This window comes from Solanum verrucosum, unplaced genomic scaffold (genome assembly GCF_900185275.1).
Source record: "Solanum verrucosum unplaced genomic scaffold, falcon-dt-bn FXZP01000138.1, whole genome shotgun sequence".
In the NCBI taxonomy this organism is placed as follows: domain Eukaryota; kingdom Viridiplantae; phylum Streptophyta; class Magnoliopsida; order Solanales; family Solanaceae; genus Solanum; species Solanum verrucosum.
In genome coordinates, this window is record NW_026020134.1 from 1787495 (window position 1) to 1811091 (window position 23597).

General features: G+C 28.9%; 5 protein-coding genes and 2 pseudogenes across 5 annotated transcripts; 6 read left to right on the forward strand and 1 right to left on the reverse strand.

The window, feature by feature from the left end:
- Positions 1-799: 799 nt before the first annotated feature.
- LOC125827445 (CASP-like protein 5A1) lies at positions 800-6495 on the forward strand. Its single transcript, XM_049506763.1, has 4 exons — positions 800-1248; positions 3024-3156; positions 6144-6362; positions 6395-6495. The coding sequence occupies exons 1-3, from the start codon at positions 1049-1051 to the stop codon at positions 6333-6335; spliced, it is 525 nt and encodes a 174-aa protein (XP_049362720.1). The 5' UTR covers positions 800-1048; the 3' UTR covers positions 6336-6362; positions 6395-6495.
- A 1991-nt stretch (positions 6496-8486) lies between these two features.
- LOC125827446 (uncharacterized) lies at positions 8487-8918 on the reverse strand. Its single transcript, XM_049506765.1, has one exon. It carries the CDS (start codon positions 8916-8918, stop codon positions 8487-8489), a length of 432 nt encoding a protein of 143 aa, XP_049362722.1.
- A 3933-nt stretch (positions 8919-12851) lies between these two features.
- On the forward strand, positions 12852-14183 carry LOC125827450 (trypsin inhibitor 1-like). Its single transcript, XM_049506769.1, has 3 exons — positions 12852-12972; positions 13815-13850; positions 13961-14183. The coding sequence occupies exons 1-3, from the start codon at positions 12927-12929 to the stop codon at positions 14161-14163; spliced, it is 285 nt and encodes a 94-aa protein (XP_049362726.1). The 5' UTR covers positions 12852-12926; the 3' UTR covers positions 14164-14183.
- A 1036-nt stretch (positions 14184-15219) lies between these two features.
- LOC125827452 (trypsin inhibitor 1-like) lies at positions 15220-15935 on the forward strand (annotated as a pseudogene).
- Positions 15936-17172: 1237 nt separating this feature from the next.
- On the forward strand, positions 17173-17919 carry LOC125827453 (trypsin inhibitor 1-like). Its single transcript, XM_049506771.1, has 3 exons — positions 17173-17209; positions 17565-17597; positions 17720-17919. The coding sequence occupies exons 1-3, from the start codon at positions 17173-17175 to the stop codon at positions 17917-17919; spliced, it is 270 nt and encodes an 89-aa protein (XP_049362728.1).
- Positions 17920-19640: 1721 nt separating this feature from the next.
- On the forward strand, positions 19641-20452 carry LOC125827451 (trypsin inhibitor 1-like; annotated as a pseudogene).
- A 1473-nt stretch (positions 20453-21925) lies between these two features.
- Positions 21926-22749, forward strand: LOC125827449 (trypsin inhibitor 1-like). The gene is made up of 3 exons (XM_049506768.1): positions 21926-22015; positions 22230-22268; positions 22413-22749. Exons 1-3 carry the CDS (start codon positions 21970-21972, stop codon positions 22613-22615), a joined length of 288 nt encoding a protein of 95 aa, XP_049362725.1. The 5' UTR covers positions 21926-21969; the 3' UTR covers positions 22616-22749.
- The last annotated feature ends 848 nt before the right edge of the window (positions 22750-23597 follow it).

Genomic DNA, 23597 nt, shown 5'->3' on the forward strand with positions numbered 1-23597 from the left:
AATACAAAAGAGTTAGTATTAAGGAAAAAATGATGACATTAAACTTAACATCTTATAAATAAGTTTATAAAAAATAATTTTAAAATATTTGAAAACTTTTTATTTGAGTATTTTCTTTCAAGAAATAGATTAAAAATTAAGGTAAGAAATGCGAAATATGAAAAATAAAAGCTTTCGTTCGTAAAATTAGTGAAAAATGTCTACTAATCTGTAAGCGAGGACGCATTATATATAGTAATTTGTTCCAACTCTAGACATAAACAACAACATGACTAATCATACTTACTAAAAGAATCGATATACAAATAAAGAATTTGTTTTTACATGAAAGGACATATACATATATCTCTAACTCATATTCACGAGATAATAAAATATGGCAAAAATTATTTTGAAATTTAGTCTGCATCAGAATGAACGTATTAATTCACGTAAGGATGCACGTAGAATACCAAAAAAAGTTATTCATGTTCAAGCAAGTTTCAATAATATCATTGTCACTATTATAAATGTACATGATTGAACTTTAATTACAAAAGAATCAAGTTATCGAGGTTGAAGGTTTGTATCAACTTTGAATTAGTTTTTTTTCCATAAAATAAGTTATGTCCAAACTTTATTGATTAATACTCTTAATATCAATTACTTATATTCCAAATTATTTTGCATAATATAAATATTAATTATTTTTTTAAAAAAACGTGTAAAATTTAACATAAACAATAAAATCAAATAAAAGAATATAACTCATACCTACCTCATTAAAATTTAGAAATTAGACGTGCCAAATGAATTTGGGCTGAATTGTCACACACCGTCCAAAAAAGGTATAGGGCTACGTATTTTATTCTGCCCTTTTGTTCTCCTTCCAAAGGAGGCAAACGTCAGTAGAGTTTCAAACCTCCACTCTCCTTCTTCCTTTATACTAACTTTACCGATTCCATTTAGGGTTCTTATCTCTCTCTCTTCATGAATTCCTCACAAATGTCTTGAATTATAATTCCAAGTTTAAAGGCAGACGGCGATACACAAAGAGAGAGAGAGAGAAATGATGAGTGGACCGGCGGTGCACCCAGTGGAGGCTCCGCCGATGACTATGGCGGCACCGATGGTGAGGATGAAGGACTTTCAAGGCATGCCTGGTACTCTTGGAAGCCTCTTTCTACGATTGTGTCAGTTTGTGTTTGCTGTTATCTCTATATGTGTCATGGTTACCACCTCTGATTTCCCTTCCGTCACCGCCTTCAGGTATCCTTCCCTCTTTTGATGCTAATACTGTTTATTGTATTGTGGTTAAAGATTTAATTTCACGAAGATTTCCGTTAATATAAACCTAAGCTATTAACCTGATAAGGTTTTGAATACTTAAAAGACTAAAATCGGTAAGTTATAATTAAAGGACTAAAATCGGTAAGTGTATAATTAAGGTACCAAAGTTGATAAGTTTTTGAATAGTTAAATGACTAAATCCATTAAGTGTATCCTATAGTTAGTGACTATTTATGTCATTTTCTGTATTGTCTTAATAAATATAATGTTTGGATAGATTATATTATTTCGTCTTTACATAATGTCCCTATTATTTTGGTTAAATGATAAAATAAAATTAAACTTTACTCTTCTATTAGCCTAGCTAAAGCTAAATTTGAATGGGATGAATTAGTATTATTAAATAATAAGTAAATACAAAATGAGAAAAGAAAATAAATATTAATTAAATAATCTTCGGAAAATCGAGTACAAAGAATTGTTGGATTATTCTACTACTTCTCAATTATAAACTAAGTGTGTGTTCTTGATAAAGCATATGTAGCTTTAATTGGCTGAGTGGCAACCAATTTTTGTGCAAGAAGGTGTTCACTAATCACTACTACTATTAAACCTTCCGATTTTTTATCGTTTAATTATCTTATCTTTTATGCATGAGCCTAACCTTTCAACCTGGTCTGGACCTTGAAATTTTGTGATTGAGGATGGGGATATAATTTTAGGAGATAAAGTAAACTTCGCTTAGGTGTCCTCCAATCGTGCCCAAATGCAAATAATGGTGTGCTTAGTTGCCTTTTCTAGTGGAATCTTAATAGTATCTGAATAAATTGGGAAAGTAGCCCTATTTAGGTTTGATAGTTTCCCTGCATGGTTCATAATCTCTCATAACAAGATGGTGCTAAAAAAAGATTGCAGGCTTCTACACATAATTTCTTGCTGACGTATTAATTTAGTGGAAAGACGAGACTTTTGCTGACAACTTTTACCTCTTTGAGTTGCATGTGCTTTACTGCCTTTCTCTCAATAGTTTCATGCAAATTTATCTGAACAATGGGTTATCTGTTTCTCATGCAGAGTAGTTAATGTTCTTCTAATTTGGATGCAGTCTACTTCCTGCATCTGTATTTTAATTCACCGAAAGAGATTAATCATGAAATTCTTCTAAAAAAGATAAAAGCACATATATAGCTTCACAACTGAGTCATACTTAAATTAGTGTACACAGGAGTAAGCTGAATGCTTTGTGTGGTATCTTATTATCAGATGAACGGTGTAAACACCCAATGGATTAAGTTAGAGATAATATTGTTATTTTGTCCTACTTCTAGCACACTTTAGTGTTGGTTTAATCAATAAATCTACCTGACACATATTCTTCAGAAAAGAGCTGGGATTTGGATTTAATTTTACCTCCATTTGCTTCTTCTTCTGCCATTTCGTGTATATGATATGTTGTATTGTTAAATGCAATTGCATTCCTTTGGAGAAGGGATTATCACAAGGAATCAAAGGTGCTTTGATGAAAGGATCATATTTTGTTTGTGAAAAATAGATTTATTCTAAATTTTAAAATATGGCATAATGCTTCTCTTGAATTTTGATTATGACATTGACGCAATGTTGGGATACTTAGAACTCCTTCAGATTTGAGGGATCTGTATCCAGTTGACATTTTAATAGAATTATCTTTTATTGATCAACATTGGTTATATGAAGGGATTCTAACCAGTATTCGGAACCCTTGTTTGTTTCAGCTACCTTGTAGCTGCTGTTGGATTACAGATCATATGGAGCCTCGTACTTGCTATTGCCGATGTATATGCAATTTTGGTGAAAAGAAGTTATAGAAATGTAGCAATTGTCAGTCTATTTGCCATTGGTGATGGGGTAAGAAACATCTTTTTGCAAATATGTAGACCATTCGTTCCTCGAGGTTGTTTTCTGTGTTCTCAGTGATCAATCTGTCTTCTCTACCAAAACTTGTTCAGCTGTCCTACTGGGACTTGATTGGCATTTACACTGACCCTAAATGAACTTCTCTTCTATAAGGACTGTTGTTTCTCTCTGAAATCTTTATTTTATTTGCTGACTAGCTGACCTTTTTGAAACATCAAATACACATTTGCCTTTCATGCTACTTTGAAATTCTCACTTCATTTTTGTTTGATAAAGCCTTGTAAAGTCTTAACGTGGTTGGCATTCTTGTCTAGCCTTTTTGAAACCATTTTGCTAATTCCCATTTCGTTCAAGTGAATTATTTTCGGTATAAACCCATCAACGTTAACTCATTAATGTAACACTTTCTAAAGAAGGCTAAAAGGTCCTCATATCTCAAGAAATAAGATATTGATGGAGCATCATACATAGAATAGAGTAGTAAAGATTAACATCAAACTTGCACTTCAAGATTAATCATTATTCCTACAAAAGTCTGTTCCATGATGAAGTTCAAATCCCCACAATACAAACAAGCTTAATATATATCTGGGACAAAAAGAGAAAAGTAACAAGAAGTTTTACAACTTTTGATATTTACTTCCTTTGAAATAGTGGAATGTAACTTGGTAAAAATATCTTCCTTAACTTGAGCTTCCTTCACTAGGGTAAAAGTTCCTACTTAGACATTGAGGCACTGCAACTATAGGAATTCCGTTGAAAATTGCAAAAAATCAATTTGTTTATTGGAGAGGTGAAGAATGAAATTTAGAAGGAATTGAAGAAGGAAAGTGAAGGCTTTAGGCCTTGGAACCCTTTCCATTCTTGCAATTAGAGAATTTTACAACTACATAAAACTGATAGAGAGAAAGGTAGCAAATAGTTTCACAACTTCTAATTAGGACCTTCTCGTACCTCAATAAATGCTTTGAACATTATGCACCATTTGTTATTAGGTGAGAGGTATATGCACCATGTTTTTGACAAGGGGTGCCACTCTCAAATCGCGAAGTTGAGGGGTATATTTGCCCCTTTTCCCAATAAGATATTAAAGAGAATTTCACATAGGATAGAACAGGAAAGATTAACCTCAAATTGATACTTCAAAATGTATCATTATTCCAACAAAAGCCCATTCCTTGATGGTGTTCAAATTCCCATAATACCAACAAAACTTAATACATAACTATGACAAAGAAAGAAAGGTAATAGAAATTTTCACAACTTTTGATCTTCTTGAAATAGCTTGAACTTGGAATGAAATTAGGTAAAGATCTCTTTCTTAGCATGAGCTTCCTTTTCTAGGCTAGGGTAGAAGTCCTTAACAAAAAAAATGGAACTTTTCTATCTGTACCACTTGATAGCATAGAATGACATGAAGAAAAAATCTTCTTCAAGAAGCGCTGCAACTGCAACCTTGTTGAAAACTACAAAAAATTAATTGTTCATTGTATTGACAGAGAGTGAAATTTTGAAGGAATTGAAGAAAGAAAGTTACTTCAGCCCTATAACTACGGTTGCAACTAGTCAATTTCAAGTAGAAAATAAGAGTTTTTGGGAAGAATGCCTCATTGCTAGGATTTGGCATTGCAGTTCAAACTATTTGAAGGATTAGAGACCAAAACTGATGAATCTTTCCCCTTCCCTCTTTGTTTACGTTATGATTTGTGTTAAGCTTGTTTGTATCATCGGAAATTTGAAACTCTATGATGGAGTGTTTGTTGTTGCTACTAGTCTCTTCAATGTCTACATGACTTCTTCACTAACTTTTTTCTTTCCATACTTGATTTTGATATGCTTTACTTGAGCTGAGGGTCTATCAGAATCAACCCTCTATGTTCACAAGGTAGGGGTAAGACACATGCCACCCTCCCCAGACCCTACTTGTGGGATACACTTTGTATGTTGTAATAATCGTGCAAAATCAATTTGTTCATTGATAGAAACCGATCTCTGTGGAAGATTACCTTTTATATTATAATTTGACTTTATGAGAATAATTTTACACTGCTACTTAGAACTCGTCAACAAGATTAGAGATGGTGTATGAGAATGCAACTATGCAAGGTGGAGTAAAAAAGTTGAAGGTTGTTTGATCATTTTCTACACAGATCACCAAATTTAGTCTTTTAGCGCGGTATTAAATATGGTAGAAAGAAATGAGGTAGATTTGAAATCTCTTACATGGAAATTATCTCAAACGATTTTCCATCTTTAGGAATCATTATGGATTTAGCTAAGATATGAATAAACAGAAACAGAAAATCCATTTAGTTAATCCAACAAGTTGTCACTAATGTTAAGTTGTTGTTACACTTATATTAGGTATGGCTCGGGATAAGTTTGAGATTTATAGAACATCTAGATTTAGAGAAACCCTGACACTCATTAAAAGACGGTCTCAGAAGTTAGGATGGAAATATATGGAGAAGAACTAGTTTGGGCTTGAAGGGTGTGTAATTATTATTTGGTTAGGAGAAGTAATTGGATCATCTTTTGCATAGTTTGCATTTGGATACATTGTAACTGCTAGCACCAGTTCTCCAACACTTGATTAGGTCGTTTTCCAAAAATTTTGAGCTGGGTATGTAAGCCAATGCAATATGCATATTTTTAAAATAAGTTATGTTTAAACAAATTGTTTGCGACCTATTGAGTTTAATGGGACACCTGTGGAATGATTTTAATATGTGATCATCACTATGGTTCATCACTTCTACTCATAAGACAAATCTGGTCAGTTTTCTGCTACATCCAACTGCAAGCATAATGTGTTTATATTCAGTTATTGTAAGGAATTTTAATACATATCATTGGCAATCTACAGAATTTTAATGGGGCACCTGTAAAAGAAAGTTCAAATGGTGCACTTGTAGACTGTTTTTTTTAAATAAAAATATGTGATCATCATTATGGTTGATGATTCCACTTTTGTGCAGATCACTTCTACTCTTACATTTGCTGCTGCCTGTGCTTCAGCTGGAATAACAGTTCTTATTAGCAATGATCTTGAGAAATGCAAAGTGAACCACTGCGCGAGATTTATGTCAGCTACAGCGATGGCATTTTTAAGCTGGTTTGCTGCATCACCTTCCTTTTTCTTGAATTTTTGGTCTCTGGCTTCTCGCTAGCTGCAGTTCTGGTCGACTGCAAAAGGACCTTTACGCTACTGCTGTAGGTAGTAGTGTTCTCTTTTTTCAGTCAGGCCACCTTAACTGTTGTTATATGTAAAAATCAGCACATTTCAGTCGTTATTGACAAAGTTGTATAAGATTAAGAACTATTTCGAAATTTTGGCCCGTCATTGTTTTTAATGAGTTTAGTAGATATCTGCAAGCTTGGGTCACTATTTCTGGATGTTCGGTTGAGTTATGTGCCTAGACTGCTCAAGAAGCCTATAACTAGATTATTTTACCATCTTATGGTCACATGTTTCATCTCTTCAGTGTTTTATACTTGCAATGTGGCCAAAACTGCTCATGAAAAAAGACGTGACAGTTTTCAAAATTGAATATCCTTCATATGAAAGTTAAATACTTTGTAATAGTTTGTCTCTACGTTGTGGCTCTGTGTATATATACATGAGAATCAATGTTTAATTATTACATATAATTATAATTTTGATTTTCTAAAGAAATGCTTAATTGTGTCAACATTGAAAAGATTTCAATAACATTCATAAAATTACGTCCAATAATAGGTGTAGACAATGCAAGTTATTGCTCAAAAAATAAGATAATGGATGTTAAATGGACAGAAGGATAATAACAAGAGGTCAATTTATTAGTATACATTTACAAAAACAAATTCTTATACATCAAAAATTCTAAATAAACAAGAACAGCAAATTATCTTCTTTTCTTTTCTTTTTTTTTTTCATTTTGTTTAATCATATTAGGCAGGTAAGAGTCTACTAGTTCAATTAATTCAAATCTGCATCGGAAATAGAATAGATACACTCAAGATATAAAACGCATTCTATTAAACAATTTTTCATTCCGAGACTTCAAATTAAAGATGAAAGAATCTCACTTATGTTTTTACGCCCTAGGGGATGAGGGATAAATCTGTTATTTAGCTTTCTGGAAGCTAATGTGTAGCTTTCTTACCTACCACTAAAATACTACCCAAAAGTCTAACATATATAACTGCAAAGACAGAAACAAAATTTTGTATAATTAGGTTTTTTACCCTAAAAAAAATTCCATAATCGTTTTCTCAAAAGAATTACTCTAAAAGAAGTATAGTTTTTATGGTTAGACAAGTATAATTATTAGCAACACAGTATGCACTGTCTTACTAGTTTGGTAGAACGTATTAGGTTGGATATTAGTGGTAAATTTTAGTACTTATAATGTTTGGTTGAAATCTAAATGTGCTATAATTAATACGCGTATTAGTTATATACTCTACTTGGTACTATTTTAATATATAGTGAACGATAGTAATAACAATACAAGGTATTATTTCTATTCTGATACATCATATTCAGTATTATTTTTATTCTAGTGCACCGTATTCATCTAAAACAATAAATATAAAAATAATTCCACTATAACTAATCAACATGATGTGCATTTTCGCATTTGAAATATCAAAGTCCCAATGCCGTTTCAGTAGTTTTATTCTATCATCTGTTCATAGGGTTGGAGGAAACAACAAATTGTTTTCTCTGTTCTATTTTATGTGATGAAAATTCAAAATTTGAGAATCACATTACTTAATTTTGTTGTGAATTTAGAGATAAAAAATGTTATTTGAAAAATATCTTGATAAAAAACATTTTAGTTCTTCAAATTGTAATAAGTAACATGAAATGAAACAAAAATTATTCTCAATTTTCAAATACCCTTTTAAAGCTAAACTTCAAATACATTTTTTTAATCAAATCTCAATCAAACATGTCCAAACACCTACAAAATCATTTACTAACAATTCTATATTTCGAAAACTTAAATTAAAAGTTAAAAATATCAAGGAAAGAGGATATCAACAAAACAGGAAATATATTAATATAACATAAACTTATGTAAGTCATGATCCTATGCATTGAAGTCTTACTAGTTAAACAAAAGATCAATCTACCCCCAAAATACTAATAAAACACAACACATTAATCCATCAAAACCCCCCAAAAAAGTATCTAAAGGTTTGACCTAACGATCAATAACATTATTATAATAATTATATGAGTTCTCATAAACTTAAGTACCAAAATGATATCTATTCGATATCTATACTGATGAGACATAACAAGTACCACCTCGCGAAATGCCAAGTTACTAATCTTCAAAACCTGTTTGTTTCCAAATAGTATCCCTCACCCTACTCAAATCCCTTCCTTTGAGTGTCCTCCCCACACCTTCATGCACTGAAAATGAAGCCCCTCTTTTCTTAGCCAAATATTCATGAGGTGGAATCCAAGTATCTGCATCCACTTCCTCCTTGTCTCGAATATCATCATTCTTCTTCTTATCACCTAGGATTTTTGACCAATCCGGTATGTTGATTGGCAATGATCTTGCTGGTGGTGGTGATGGTGATCTTTTTGAGATACGCGAAGTAGGTATCAACCTTTTGGACTCAGAGTGATGAGAAATAACATTAGTAGTGTTTTCCCATATGTCAGATTCATCAAACTCAAATAGGAGATCATCAGAGCTAGTTTTTTTATCCATTGATCCAAGAAATTGGAAGTTCTTTCTTGTAGCCATTTTGGAAATGAGTAACTAAAAAGGGTAATTGAGTTGTGTTTATATAAAGATAAGAATATATGGTGTTGGTATTTATTTATTTTGGTTTAGTCTAGTCAAAGAGGGACTTAAATAAGACTTTTAACTTGTAATATAATAGTGAACTTGGACTTCTTTTTATTTCATATTCTTTTGTGCTAATGTATTTTTTTATATTTTTCACTTAATGTCTTATATCTATTCAACTTTTCACTAATTAATTCAAATTCACGTGAAAATACTGATATCTGTTCAATGTTTCACTAATAATTCGAGCTCACATGAAAAGACTGATATCTGTTCAACTTTTCACTAATTAATTCAAATTCACGTGAAAAGTTCCATATTAGGTAAATATTTTAAGTTAAAAGACTTAATATTTAAGATTCAAATTTAAAATATCACATTGGTTTTTTCTTAACTTGGTAAACAATTTATAAATTCAATTTATAAAATAGTATATTATTGTATTTCTTTGTTACACTCTTTTCTTAGTTGCATGTTAATTAAAAAAACAAAGATGTATCTTTATCTTTGTTTAAAAGTTCTTTTAATTAATAAATATCCTTTTATGTTCCACTTACATAATTGTGAGCTTTTATTCTTATCCTTTGTTATTTTTATACTTTTTCCTTAATAGTTCATAGTTGACTAGATTAATCATCCAAATTAGATCCTATGAAGCTCAATCTCAAATATGGCATCGAAATATGTTAATTATTATAAGAATTTTTAATTTTATTTCATCTTCATTTTCTCTTTGATCAGGATTAGTGCCATTTTTCGAGTTATTGATATGGAATTTATTTGAATTCAATATTTTCGACATAGAGAATACATCATTATATAAGAAAATATGAAAGTTATAATATATAATAAATAGTGAATATGAACTAATAATTTTAGAATATACTACTAAAATTTTAAATACTGAATTTTAGAACTTAAAATTTTTGAATACGTGTCTGAGTCATGATTTAAATCATGTAATCATGTAAATATATACCTAAGCATAGAAGTCACAAGATCCATGTGAAGATCCTATATTGCATATTCATCTCTTCACGAGGTAATTCACATTTAATATATTTAGGGAAAATATAATGGATTGCAAAAATATTTAAGAAACAAATATATGAAAGTAAATAACTATGATTGGAATTTTGCTTTAATTAATTAGATCTCAACTATTAATTCTAAACCATGACATGTTTCTTCAATCCAAGATAGAACTTGAGAAAAATAGAGAGAAGAAAAATGGAGAGGACCGAATCCCATTTATATCAGGCCACATAGTCACCTAATAATTTAAATGCATTATAAACTCATAATAATAAATAAAGTGTACATGACCAGTAGAAGATCAACTTCGTCCATGTACTGTATCGATATGGTATTCGATTCTCCAAATAATAATATAAGTGCATACATTGGCGTGATACTCGTCCCTCCGTAATAGTAATACACGTATAAATTATATGACATACGAATATTTTTTTGTTTGGTGTGGGGGGGGAATAGGGATGGTAGGGGTTGGAAAATCTTAAAATTTGAGATATGAAATTCACAGTGTAAAGAATAATTTGATGATTAGTTTATTAGTACTTCAATCTGAAAAGACTAAATGAACAAATGTGAAATTCATAGTGTAATGCATGAGTCTAGGGAGGCTAATAAATGATAATTAGTTTATTAGTACTTCAATCTGAAAAAAATTCACAGAAAATTTATTTTGATACTGTTTTTAAATTTCTTTTTGTACATATATTCATTTCAGACATGTCAAAGTTAGGTTTAAAAATATTGCACTACATACACTGTATTTCAAGTTATATATGAATAAAGTTCATTTACTTTTTAAGGTTAAACATTAATTATTTTTGCATGAATTTATCTATTTACGTATGAAATTCATCCGTATACCGCTAAATTCAAACCAAAAAAATTGAAGTCAAGCATAAAATGATGAGGCACAAAATATTTAACTTCGGTCATATATATCTTAACTTTAATTATTGAAAGGGTTAGGCCCACTTTGTTTTGAAGTGTTCCCTAAAAGAGGAGAAAAGTATATTATTTAACAGGATTTATAATTTAAGGAGATGATTCTTTTTTGAATTATGGAGTCGGGTGTATATGTAAGAAGTTTGCGAACATTAAATGTGTTATACCAAATGATTGCTTGTATGAACAATATGTTATATTCAGACGCAAAATTAATAACTTCGATGGCATATATCAAAAGTTATTTTTAAAAGAGATTTCCAAAAATATATAAACTTCGACTATGATTTAATTGTTACTTTCCAAAATTAGCTATGTATTTTGTTGTTTTTATCAAATAAAAATGACGGGTAATACGTGGATGAAAGAAAAGGTCCGAAAATGGACAAACAAAGATTGGGCCAATGATGGACTTGTAGGTGGGCCTCCAATTTCCAATGGGCCCCGGTAGGCCCATTCCATCAGTCCACCACAATCATCATCATTATCACTATACTTTTGTAAGACTTCAAATGGGGTCACGAGCCAAGTTCCGAATTGGGGATTAAAATTCGAGTTATTTAACTAATATAGTTATAGTTTTCATTAATTATCACTCGCAACTTAATTTTAGTTATAATTACATGTCCTCTCTCCTCTCTTCCTCTGTCTCGCCTCTCTCCTCTCTTGTACATATACAAATTGATATGATTGTATACAATTTATTCATTGATACAAACTGTATTTCGTCAATACCATTGTATTCATTTGATACATATACATACTAATTTTTATTTTATATATATATATATAGACACACGATTATGCACATATAGAAATACAATCACTGTCAGTGACATATATACAATTATCTGAAAGATATACAAACACAATTCATCTTTCTCTACTCTCTGCCCTCTCTAGCTCGCCTCTCTCCTCCTTCTGCCAATCTTGCTCACCTATCTCCTCCCTCTAATATGTATCTATGAATCGTAATCAGCAAACTATAGCTATAAAAACTAATTAAGTTTATTTTAGTGGCTATTTGCGAAATTTCCTCATTTATTATTGCTTAAAAAAAGAAATGTTCATTAATCATTATGTAATAAAAAAACAAAAAAAACAAAAATAGAAGATTGCGTATCATCAACAATTAACCAAACTTGTGCTATAATATAATGTATATTGAAAAGGAAAATTTGTGCTGCAATGTTTGAACAATTAGAGCAACTATCTTTATTTTTATATTTTGGTCATTGGACTTTTAAGTTGACCACTAAAGTTCAAACAATTTTAAAACCAATCACGAATGTGTCTTACCATAATTATGTCTTATTCCAAGATATTCGCTCATATCATCGTAATGTTCCTTTGACCTTTTATATTATTCTTTTATTCGTTTCTTGATCATTTAAAAAAAAATACTGTAAAATAATAAGTTTAATCTTAGATAAAATTATAGTTCAAACTTTGGGAAATGGGAATGGATTGCTTTTTACAGAGACTATTTTATCTTTATAGTGAGATTTTTCGATATAAATTTAAATTATTAAATTTTAAAACGGATATATACTGAAATCATTTTTTCAAATTTATCTTGCGAGTATGAAAAAATGTGATTTTTTGATAAGAAATGCTTTGCCTATGTCAAAAATCCTATACTCACTGTTTCTTTTTAGTTGTCCTGTTGCGTTTTTCGATAGTTTATGTATATAATTTTTTATGTCAAAATCTACAAGGAATTTTGTAAAACACTCAACTTCTATATGATTATTTTAGTGATGGAAGTACAACAAGCAAGAACGTCAATGGATGCAAAATGTCAACATAAAAAAATAAAATAATTAACATATAGTCGGCAACTCATCAACCTTATCTCTTCAACATTAAATTAATTAATTTACTATATGGTTTGCTTATTAGGGGAATAAATATCTCCTATAAATATCCCCCATAAAACCAAATAAATGCAACTCATCAAAACAAGAAAATTTAGAAGAAAAGACTATGGAGAAGTTAACTCTTGTGGTTGCTTTCTTGCTTCTTGCATCATGTATGTTTTCCCTTATTTCCCTCTCTTTTTAATTATAAATTCTCACACTTAGGTTGTGTTCGATATAGAAGGAAAATATTTTCTGATCTTTTCATGTTTAATTGGTGATTTTTTTTTTTAATAAAATACGTTTTTTAAAAGAAAATAAGTTTCTTAAATATCAAAGAAAATGAATTTGTTTGTTGAAATAGTAGCATATAAGTCTCTTCTAATTTTTTCATGTTTGGTTAGTGAAGATTTTATTTTTTTTCAATAAAATAATTTTTTTAGAAAAATAAATTCCTTAAACATCAAGAAAAGGAATTTGTTTGTTGGAATAGTGGCATATAATTGTCTCTTCTGATTTTTTCATGTTTGATTAGTGAAAATCTTTTCTATTTTTTAAATAAAATACCATTTTTAGAAAAATAAATTTCTTAAACATCAAGAAAAAATGAATCGGTTTGTTGGAATAGTGGCATATTATTGTGTCCACCCACCCACCCCCCTCCCCCGGTCCCCATTGTTTGTTAAGAAGGACTTTATAGCATAATCGGTCAATTCCACTTCTCCACCCTTATACTATTTGTATACTTAGATTATTTATAAATTATTTTGGTACAATATCTTTTACTTACTAATTCTCATATTTATATGTTTTTACTTTCACTATAATTAAAATATGCAAATTTTCGAAGGGATCAGTCGAAAATTAGCTCATATGAAATGTTTTCAACAGACTTTTTATCGAAAATAACATATTTCAAATGACGTTTTGATAGAAATTCACTTATTTTTAGTAGTATTTTCTTTTTCCTATTTATTCAGTCAAAAAATAATGTTTAATTATTTTATATGAACAGTGATTCAACCTCTCACGGCTCAGTCCGGTTGCCCAGGTTTGATTTTTAAAACTCTTCTTAATTTATCATATAGTATATTGCTAAATTATTCGCGCATATATAATATTTCTTATTTATTTTTCTCATAAATGTATAAATTATTATAGGAGTGACAAAAGATAGATGGCCAGAACTTCTTGGAGTACCAGCAAGATTGGCTAGGGAAACAATTCAAAAGGAAAATCCAAGACTAACTAATGTTGGAAATGTACTAAATGGTTCTCCTGTTACACAAGATTTTAGATGTGATCGAGTTCGTCTTTTTATTAATGTTTTGGATTTTGTTGTACAAGTTCCTCGGGTTGGTTAACGAGAAAAAATATTTATTTGTATCGACTGTATACACCAACCAGCCCTAACAATAAAAATTGAAGCCCTATGGTTAGTGCTCCGGGCTTGTAATTCAATATTTGGTGATAAATAAATGTGGCTTTCTTTTATTTTGTTTTTATTCTATTTTAGTCATATGGATCATTTGCTTATAATTAATTATTATTTTGTCAAAATCTACACGGAATTTTGTAAACACTCAACTTTTATATGATTATTTTAGTGATAAAGTATAGCAAGGAAGAACGCAAGTGGATGCAAAATGTCAACATAAAAAAAGGGAAAATTTTAGAAATAGCATAGTTTTGTTTGCTATGGAGGCTGCAGTTTGTATATTTATGTCCGTTTGTATATTTCGCTTATGAACACATAAATAGGGTTAAGTATATACAAATTTTGTATTTATACATTAAGGAATTTTTCAGAACTTCGTTTGTATATTTCGCTTGCCAATATACAAACAAGGTGATTTGATATGGTTTTTTCATAAATCTTATACAAATAGTTAGGATAAACATATACAAATTCTGGATTTATACAATTTTTTCAAAACTTCGTTTGTATATTTCTCTTGCCAATATACAAACAAGGTAATTTGATATGATTTTTTCATAAATCTTATACAAATAGTTAGGATAAACATATACAAATTCTGGATTTATACAATCAAGAATCGAATTATGCAAATTCTGGAATTATACAAATCAGGCGAATAACAAGAATTGAAGAAATTGTAGCCGCAAATTACAATTTTCTTAAACTCTAGCTATAATACCTAATATAAGCTAAATGTTTGCTATTATGCAAAATTTTCCCTAAAAGAAATAATATTAATAATTACATTAAATTAATTAATTTACTATATGGTTTGGTATTCTGCATTATTTCCCCTAAAAAATAATAATAATTACATTAAATTAATTAATTTAGTATGTGGTTTGCTTAATAGATGAACAAGTATCTCCTATAAATGTCTCCCATAAAACCAAATGAATGCAGTAACTCTTAAAAACAAGAAAATTTAGAATAAAAGGCTATGGAGAAGTCAACTCTTGTGGTTGCTTTCTTGCTTCTTGCATCATGTATGTTTGCCCTTATTTCCCACTCTTATTAATTCTCACATTTAGGTTGTGTTCGATACGGATGAAAAATATTTTCTTACTTTTGGTTGTTGATTTTTTTTAATAAAGTACGTTTTTAGAAAAATCGTTAATGCTCCTGAAATAATATTTTCTACTTAATATGCGTCGCAAAGTTGACTTGTCGCAAATTTTTCGACAAAACTTCCCATCAAAAATTACATATTTCAAACCGCGTCCCAACATAAATTCACATATTTTTAGTAATATTTTTTCTATTTATTCAGAAAAAAAAATTAATGTTTAATTATTTTGTATGAACAGTGTTTCAACCTCTCACAGTTCTGGCCACTTGCCCAGGTTTGATTTTTAAAACTCTATTTAATTTATTCCAATAATATACTGCTAAATAATTTGCACATTTATAATATTGCTAATTTATTTCTCATATATGTATAAATTATTATAGCTGTGATAAAAGATACATGGCCAAAGTTTCTTGATGTACCAGCAAAATTGGCTAAAGGAAACAATTCAGAAGGCAAATCCAACACTAACTAAAGTTGAAAATGTACAAAATGGTTCTCCTGTTACACGAGATTTTAGATGTGATCGAGTTCGTCTTTTTATTAATATCTTGGAAATTGTTGTACAAGTTCCCCGGGTTGGTTAACGAAAAAAAATATTTATTTATATCGAGTATATACATCAACCAGCTAGCCACAGGAATAAAACTTTGAGCCCTATGGTTAGTGATCCATGCTTGTAATTCAATACTTGGTGATAAATAAATGTGGCTTTCTTTTATTTTGTTTTTATTCTATTTTAGACATTTTATTATTTGGATTAATTAAAGCATAAGTAGTTATTTTGAGATAACTTCCAAAACATATTGTATTAGCTTTTAAATATTTGTGTATTTGTGTGTGTAGATGGAAGTTTTCGTAATTCCTTAATTAGAGAAGTTCTTTAATTTCTTTTGTTCAAAATGGAAATTGTGACAAGTATTTTGAAATGGAGGGAGTAGTACTCCCTTTGTTTCATTTTATTTGGCCCTTGTATTAAAATATAAATGTTTCATTTTACTTGTCCATTTTAGCAAACTAAGTGTTATTCTTAATACTTACACCTTGTTTGGATGTTTGTTACCCGTTGTGTTGTATTGTATTGTTAATTTAAATACAATGTTTGTTTTGATTGTTACTTAAATTTTATTGTATCGTATCGTTTAAATTCATCGTTAGGTAATGAAGAAAAGACCCATTTTATGAAACAACCGATTTGGTGTGATCGCATCGTTACCTTAAATATCTTGTCCTCATTTTATCTTTATTTATTTAATAATCATATTTCATCTTTTATCCTATACTTTCATAATAGCTCTACTCCGAACCCTACTTTTCTTGTAGGTTTATCACTCAAATTATGGATGTATGACATTATGTAACGAACGATACAATTTATCTAAATACTATATTCATTAAAACAATATATAGTATGATACAATACAATATAATAAATTATGAAACATACGTAACAACCATCTAAACAAGGTTGATTTAGTAAAACACACTTCTAATTATTTTTTAAGAAAAATGTATCAAATTAATATAGATCAAGTAATATGAAATGGATGAAATAGTGATAATGTTAGGTATCATTAATTTGCTTATAGGGTGTGCCAACTTTTATACGACTTTTTTAGAACGTCATTAATGGATGCAAATTTTAAAATGTCAACAAATGACTTCTAAACTTTATTTTAGCAATGTAACTAGTGGATAAGTTTAAGTTGCAATTTTTGCGTAATTTCTCTTATATTAATTATTATTAGTCTCCTATACATACCCCATTAAACCAAATGAATCCAACTCACAACACACACACAAAAAAAACACAAAAAGAGTAATATGGAGAAGTTAATTGTTTTCTTGCTTCTTTCATCAAGTAATTAGTCCTTATTTTTCTCTCTTACTAATATCAAAAATTTATTTTTATACTCCTACTATTAAAAGTGCTAAAATCTTTCGAAAATTAGCTCGTCGGAAATTCTTTTGAACTTTTTGATATGCACAGGACTCGATTACTCTGATACCATGTTGAAGTGTGTGACCTTCTCATCTAAAAATTTAAGCGAGAGAACATACTTTTATTATTTAATTATATTCTCAACAGTTTCTTTGCATATTTATTCAAACAAAAAATAATGTGAATTATTCTATATGAACAGTCTTATATTCTCAACAGTTTCTTTACATATTTATTGTGACAAAATTTAATGTGAATTATTCTAAATGAACAGTGTTGATTCAACCTTTCACGGCTCAGTGCCCAGGTTTGTTTCTTAAAATTTATTCCTATATCTAATATTATGTCACCAAATTATTTGTGCATATATATAAATTATAATATAATGTTTTTTAATTTATTTTTTCCTTATGTGTAAATTATATATAGGATTGAAAGTTACATGGCCAGAACTTGTTGGGGTACCAGCAAAGTTCGCTAGAGAAACAATTCAAAAGGAAAATTCAAGACTAACTATTGTTCCAAGTATACTAAGTGGTTCTCCAGTTACAGCAGATTTTAGTTGTAATCGAGTTCGTCTTTTTGTTAATGTCTTGGATATTGTTGTACAAGTTCCCCGGATTGGTTAGCGAGAAAAAATATTTATTCGCATCGAATGTATACGTCCCCAATAAAAATTGGAGCCGCAGCCCGTATGGTTAGTGCTCCGTGTTTGTAATGCAATATTTGGTGATAAATAATTGTCGCTTTCTTTTTATTTTGTTTTTGATTTAGCCATTTTATTATTGGATTAATTAAAGCATAAGTAGTTATTTTTTACCTTTTGATTCTCTAGTAATATGAATATTTTGAGATAACTTCCAAAAACGATTTATAGGTCCTAATAATTGATATAGTGAGTTTATCATTTTATCTCTATTAATGATAGGGTCCCGATAGTGTATTTATTTACTATATTTTTCAAAATAAAAATAGAAAACAAATTAGTAAATATTTGACAAATAAATCGGAACAGAGGGAGTATATATCATTATTTTGCTTAGGGAAGTGTTAAATGGCCAGAAAATTTGACCAGAATTTGGCCAGAAAATTAAAAAAACTATAAAAAAAAATTATTTTAAAATAAACTGATTTTTTTTTCATTTTTTTACTTAAAAAGTGTTAAAGTTAAAAGGGTTAAAATGTTTAAAAAGATAAAATAACATAGATAAAATATCATTCTGACCAGATTTTTTTGGCCAAAAAGATTTTTCCATTTTGCTTAGGGCATCTCAAACCCAAACACCAAATTTTATACCAAATTTGGTGTCAGCAATATTTTTTATGTAATCAACTCCAACCCACTACACCAAATTTTACACCAAAAAGGAATATTTTTCTCTCTTTTCATTATTATATTATTATTTCTTATTTCATTTATATTTTCTTATTTCATAAAACAAATTCTTTCTAAAACATTCACCATATATAATTCATATTATTTCCTTTTATAATCGTTTAACATAAAATTATTTTGTACCAAAATTTTTTAAAGAATATAAATTGCTAGCAAATATTATACATTATACATAATAATGGATAATACAAATAAAAGTGAAATCATTAATGAAATACAATTAAATAAACATTACATAATTGAAAAAATTATTTTAAATTCTACATAAATATTCAACTTTCAAGATTACTACGGTGCTCCCATAAATTCTCTATTAATGCGTTACGTAGTTCAAAATGAGCAATGTTTGCATTTTTAATTTTTGTGAAGGTTAATTGTAGTTATATCCAATTATAATTTATAGTAGAATCAACATAATTTTTTTTTTTAAAAGTCATATATATAAAAATTAATATTATAAAAATATTACATAAAAAATAATTAAATATACAAGAGATTTAATTAAAACATACAATTTATATAATGTTTAATTAAAAGTTTGTATAATGAAATAATATTAAAATATTCAAAAAGTGAATTGGTGTGATGAATAGTGTTACACCAAATTTGGTGTAACACTATTCACACACCAAATTTGATGTAAAATTTGATGTGAATTGGAGCTCAAAATACCAAATTTGATACCAATTTAGAATTTGGTGTTGGGTTGGAGATGGTCTTATAGGAGGTGCAATTTTTCCTACCTAAGTCTGCACGGAATTTGGTAAAACACCCAACTTCTATACGATTTTTTTAGTGAAATACTACAAACTAGAACGTCAATGGATGCAAATTGCAAAATGTCAACAAATATAAATCAAGTCACTAATTGATCTCCTATTATAAATATCCCCATAATTAATTTTTTTAATGTAACTCATCAAAAAAAGAATTTTTTTCACATAAAAGAGTAATATGGAGAAGTTAACTCTCATGGTTGTTCTCTTGCTTCTTTCTTCATGTACGTTAGTCCTTATTTCCATCTTTTTAGTAGTATTTTTCACATATTTTTCTACTTATTCGAACAAAAATTGATGTAAATTATTCTATGAACAGTCTTTATTCAACCTCTCACGGCTCAATCCAGTTGCTAAGGTTTTGTTTTTAAAACTCTACATCTTATTATATATACCTCTATATTACTATTACGTTCTTTGATAGCTGGATAAGAAATAAGTTATTCATGTATTTATACGATGTTTGGTAGATAGATAGGAGTTTAAGTTATTCATGTATAAAATTAATACGACGTTTGATTGGCAATTTAAAAACTCACATAACTAATACATGTATAAGTTATGAGATATACTATTTTATACAGGATAGAAATGGAATATCAATACATGTATAACTAATTTGAAACCAACTACCAAACTACTACATGTGTAAAATAGTACATAGATTTACTTAAAACTAATTTGTACATTACTAATATCTACGTAACTCTAACCAGCTACCGAACGATCCCTAATTGGATGTGCATATCTAATGTGTTTTTTTTTCCTCATATATGTATAAATTTATAGGAGTGACAAAAAGTTCATGGCCTGAACTTCTTGGGGTACCAGCAAAGTTGGCTAGGGAAATAATTCAGAAGGAAAATCCAAAACTAACTAAAGTTCTAAATGTACCGAATGGTTCTATAGTGACTGCAGATTTTCGATGTGATCGAGTTCGTCTTTATGTTAATATTTTGGATTTTTGTACGAATTCCTAATATTGGTTAACGATAAAAATATTTATTTGTATCGAATGTATGCATCTATAGTCTAAAGAAAATAAATTGGAGCCATATGGTTAATGCTCCATGGTTGTAATCCGGGTACTTATTAGAAAATCTACTAAATAATTATAAATAATTGACGATAAACTCAATTATTACTCCAGAAGCCTTAATTCATCCGATTGTTAATTAACTAGTTATGTGTATTCCGATATTTAAAATGTAAACGTGGGTCCTATGAAATTGAAAAACCAAATTTATATAATATAATGTATTGAAAAAGAAAAATTGTACTACTAGAATTAATGTTTGTACGATTAGGGCCACTTTCTTTGTTTTTTATACTATGATTTTTGGACTTTTAAGTTGATAATCAAAGTTCAAACTTGAAAACCAATTAGAAAAATATGTGCTATATATATATGTCTTTTTATTCAAATATTCCCCCCATCTTATTTAAATAATTATATAAAACAAAAAATTTCATACATTTAGATATGATTTGAAATTGAAACTTTATTTGGACATGCATGATTTTTAAAACTTTTAAATTATATTTTTTTCATAAATATAAAATCTACAATTTGTGAAAGCTACTCCCTCTACTCATATACGATTGTGAAATCAGGAACTATATATAGTTCTTAATATCCTAAGAAAGTTGCATTGATAAATTGCATATACCAATATTTCTTTATAAATAAATATTTGTGATTATATACTATTACAGACTTTCAAGTACATATAGTTTTACAAAAAACAACTGGTACCAAAAATCATCAAAAGTAGTATAGATAATATAATCATTGCACATGATACGAACAATCTATACAAGTCTAGCATATGTCTTTTATTGCAAAACATAAAATGTTCGATCTTCTATTGCTAAAATATAAATTTATGGTCAAATTTTACATTAAAAAATAAAATCACAACTTAAAATTTGAAATCTAACTTTAAAAAAAAAATTGAGATTAGAAATTGAAATTAAAAGTTCATTCACATTTTATAAACAAACGTCGATTTCAAATCAAAATAACAAATTTGAGGCCCAAATTCTATGATCAAACGTCTATTACTCTTTACATACGTACATTTTTTAATAGAAAAATTAGACTCTTAGCAAACACTAAAATTAATACAAGTACTTTCATGATTAATTAATTAAAGCCTAAATCTTGACTTTAGTTATATGGATCATTTGCTTACACCGTACGTGTTGGAAAAATTTTTTCTCTAAATCTACACGGAATATTGTAAAACATTCAACGATAATACATTTTTTTAGTAATGGAGTACTACAAGAACATCAATTTTGTACAAAATGTCAACAAATAAATAAAAATTAATTAATAACATCCTATAGTCAACAACTCATCACACTTATCTTCAACATTATTTATTATTAATAATAAGCTATGATTGCTTAAAGAAACACTATTTTCCCTATAAATATCTCCATAAAAACTAAATGAATCTAACACACATAAAATTAAAGCAAAGTAAATTAGATAAAAGACTATGGAGAAGTTAACTCTCGTGGTTGCTTTCTTGCTTCTTTCATCAAGTAATCAGTCCTTATTCTCCTCTCATTAATTCCCACATTTCTTTTTTTTTTTCCTTTCACTATTAAAAAAACGTAAATTTTTAAAGGACCTTTTAACTTTTTGTCAGAAATTCCATATTCCAGTGTTTTGACGATGCATCTTTTAGTAGCATTTTTCACATTTATTTCTACTTATTATTGAAACGAAAATTAATGTAAATTATTCTATAAACAGTCTATATCCAACCTCTCACGGCTCAATCCAGTTGTCCAGGTTTGGTTAATAAACTCTTCATCTCTTGCTTATAGTAATTCCTATATATTATTATAAATTTATAATTATTATTACCTAATTGTTTGTGCATGTATAATTAATGTTTCTTACTATTTCTATCATATATATATATATTAATCATAGGGGTGAAAAAGGATACATGGCCAGAACTTCTTGGAGTACCAGCAAAGTTGGCTAAGGGAATAATTCAGAAGGAAAATCGAAGACTAACTAATGTTCCAAATGTACTCAATGGTTCTCCAGTCACGAAAGATCTTAGATGTAATCGAGTTCGTCTTTTTGTTAACGTGTTGGACTATGTTGTACAAATTCCCAGAGTTGGTTAATTCGGGGAGAAAATTTATTCACATCGAGTGTTTACGTATCTGTCTGTTTAGCCCAAAGAAAATAAATTGGAGTCGTATGGTAAATGCTCTCCATGCATGTAATATACTATTTTGTGATAAATAAGTGTGGCTTTAAGTAGAAATATATCCCTTTTGTTTAAGATGAATTTTATTGATCGCAAGCTAAAGACAGTATAATTAAATGTTGATCAATATTCAATATACAGACAATTGATACAAGTCTACTCATTTATATCAAGAAAAATCAATCACAAAATAATTAAATGTTTAATAGATAACTGGCACAAGAGACTTGCAAAACTGCTAATTAAATAATGAGAAGAGCGATGATATCAATCACATTTGTAGGTGAGTAAATAACTCAACTGTAGTTGTTTTATTTGGAGACAAATAACATCAATACTAATAGGCTAGTAGTAGCAACCTTCGTCGATGTGTCTGCTTCATGTCAAAAAGCTCAAAAACTTGGTCTTTTTCATTTTAAAAAAAAGATCTTAGGAATCCTTATCAAGTTTTTTTGTTTTTTTCTGAAAAGTATTTTCTTATATTCAATTTTGTATTGGACAAGAAAGGAATTTCTTTTGTGTATGTGCGCCTCAAAAAGTATAGTACTCGATTCCATTACATGCATCGAGGACAATTGGAAAAGTCAACATTTTTTGGAATACTGACTATAATATGGATAGATGTTACAGATGATGAATCAATTTGATTCCACATAAAAAAATATATTAAATAAGTAAAACCCAACATAAATAAAATATAATATTATTGATAACGTCATTAAACATTTATCGAATAATGCAATACCACTTTTAATATAATTTGTTGGTCGTGCTAGCATGGGACTACCACTCCGAAAATGAAAAATGTCAAAATGGAAACAAGAATGAATACTATTTGCATCTAGTATACATGTACATACGTATATGCAAATTGCAATAGGGAAAATGTGTTACAT

Bases quoted from the DNA above. Each gene is read 5' to 3' on its own strand.
- LOC125827450 (XM_049506769.1), top strand. From the start codon at position 12,927: ATGGAGAAGTTAACTCTTGTGGTTGCTTTCTTGCTTCTTGCATCAT. The intron at 12,973-13,814 runs GTATGTTTTCCC...TTATATGAACAG, and splicing joins TTTCTTGCTTCTTGCATCAT to TGATTCAACCTCTCACGGCT. The intron at 13,851-13,960 runs GTTTGATTTTTA...AAATTATTATAG, and splicing joins GGCTCAGTCCGGTTGCCCAG to GAGTGACAAAAGATAGATGG.
- LOC125827449 (XM_049506768.1), top strand. From the start codon at position 21,970: ATGGAGAAGTTAACTCTCGTGGTTGCTTTCTTGCTTCTTTCATCAA. The intron at 22,016-22,229 runs GTAATCAGTCCT...TTCTATAAACAG, and splicing joins TTTCTTGCTTCTTTCATCAA to TCTATATCCAACCTCTCACG. The intron at 22,269-22,412 runs GTTTGGTTAATA...TATTAATCATAG, and splicing joins GGCTCAATCCAGTTGTCCAG to GGGTGAAAAAGGATACATGG.
- LOC125827446 (XM_049506765.1), bottom strand. From the start codon at position 8,918: ATGGCTACAAGAAAGAACTTCCAATTTCTTGGATCAATGGATAAAAAA.
- LOC125827445 (XM_049506763.1), top strand. From the start codon at position 1,049: ATGATGAGTGGACCGGCGGTGCACCCAGTGGAGGCTCCGCCGATGACT. The intron at 1,249-3,023 runs GTATCCTTCCCT...TGTTTGTTTCAG, and splicing joins CCTTCCGTCACCGCCTTCAG to CTACCTTGTAGCTGCTGTTG. The intron at 3,157-6,143 runs GTAAGAAACATC...ACTTTTGTGCAG, and splicing joins TATTTGCCATTGGTGATGGG to ATCACTTCTACTCTTACATT.
- LOC125827453 (XM_049506771.1), top strand. From the start codon at position 17,173: ATGGAGAAGTTAATTGTTTTCTTGCTTCTTTCATCAA. The intron at 17,210-17,564 runs GTAATTAGTCCT...CTAAATGAACAG, and splicing joins TTTCTTGCTTCTTTCATCAA to TGTTGATTCAACCTTTCACG. The intron at 17,598-17,719 runs GTTTGTTTCTTA...AATTATATATAG, and splicing joins TTTCACGGCTCAGTGCCCAG to GATTGAAAGTTACATGGCCA.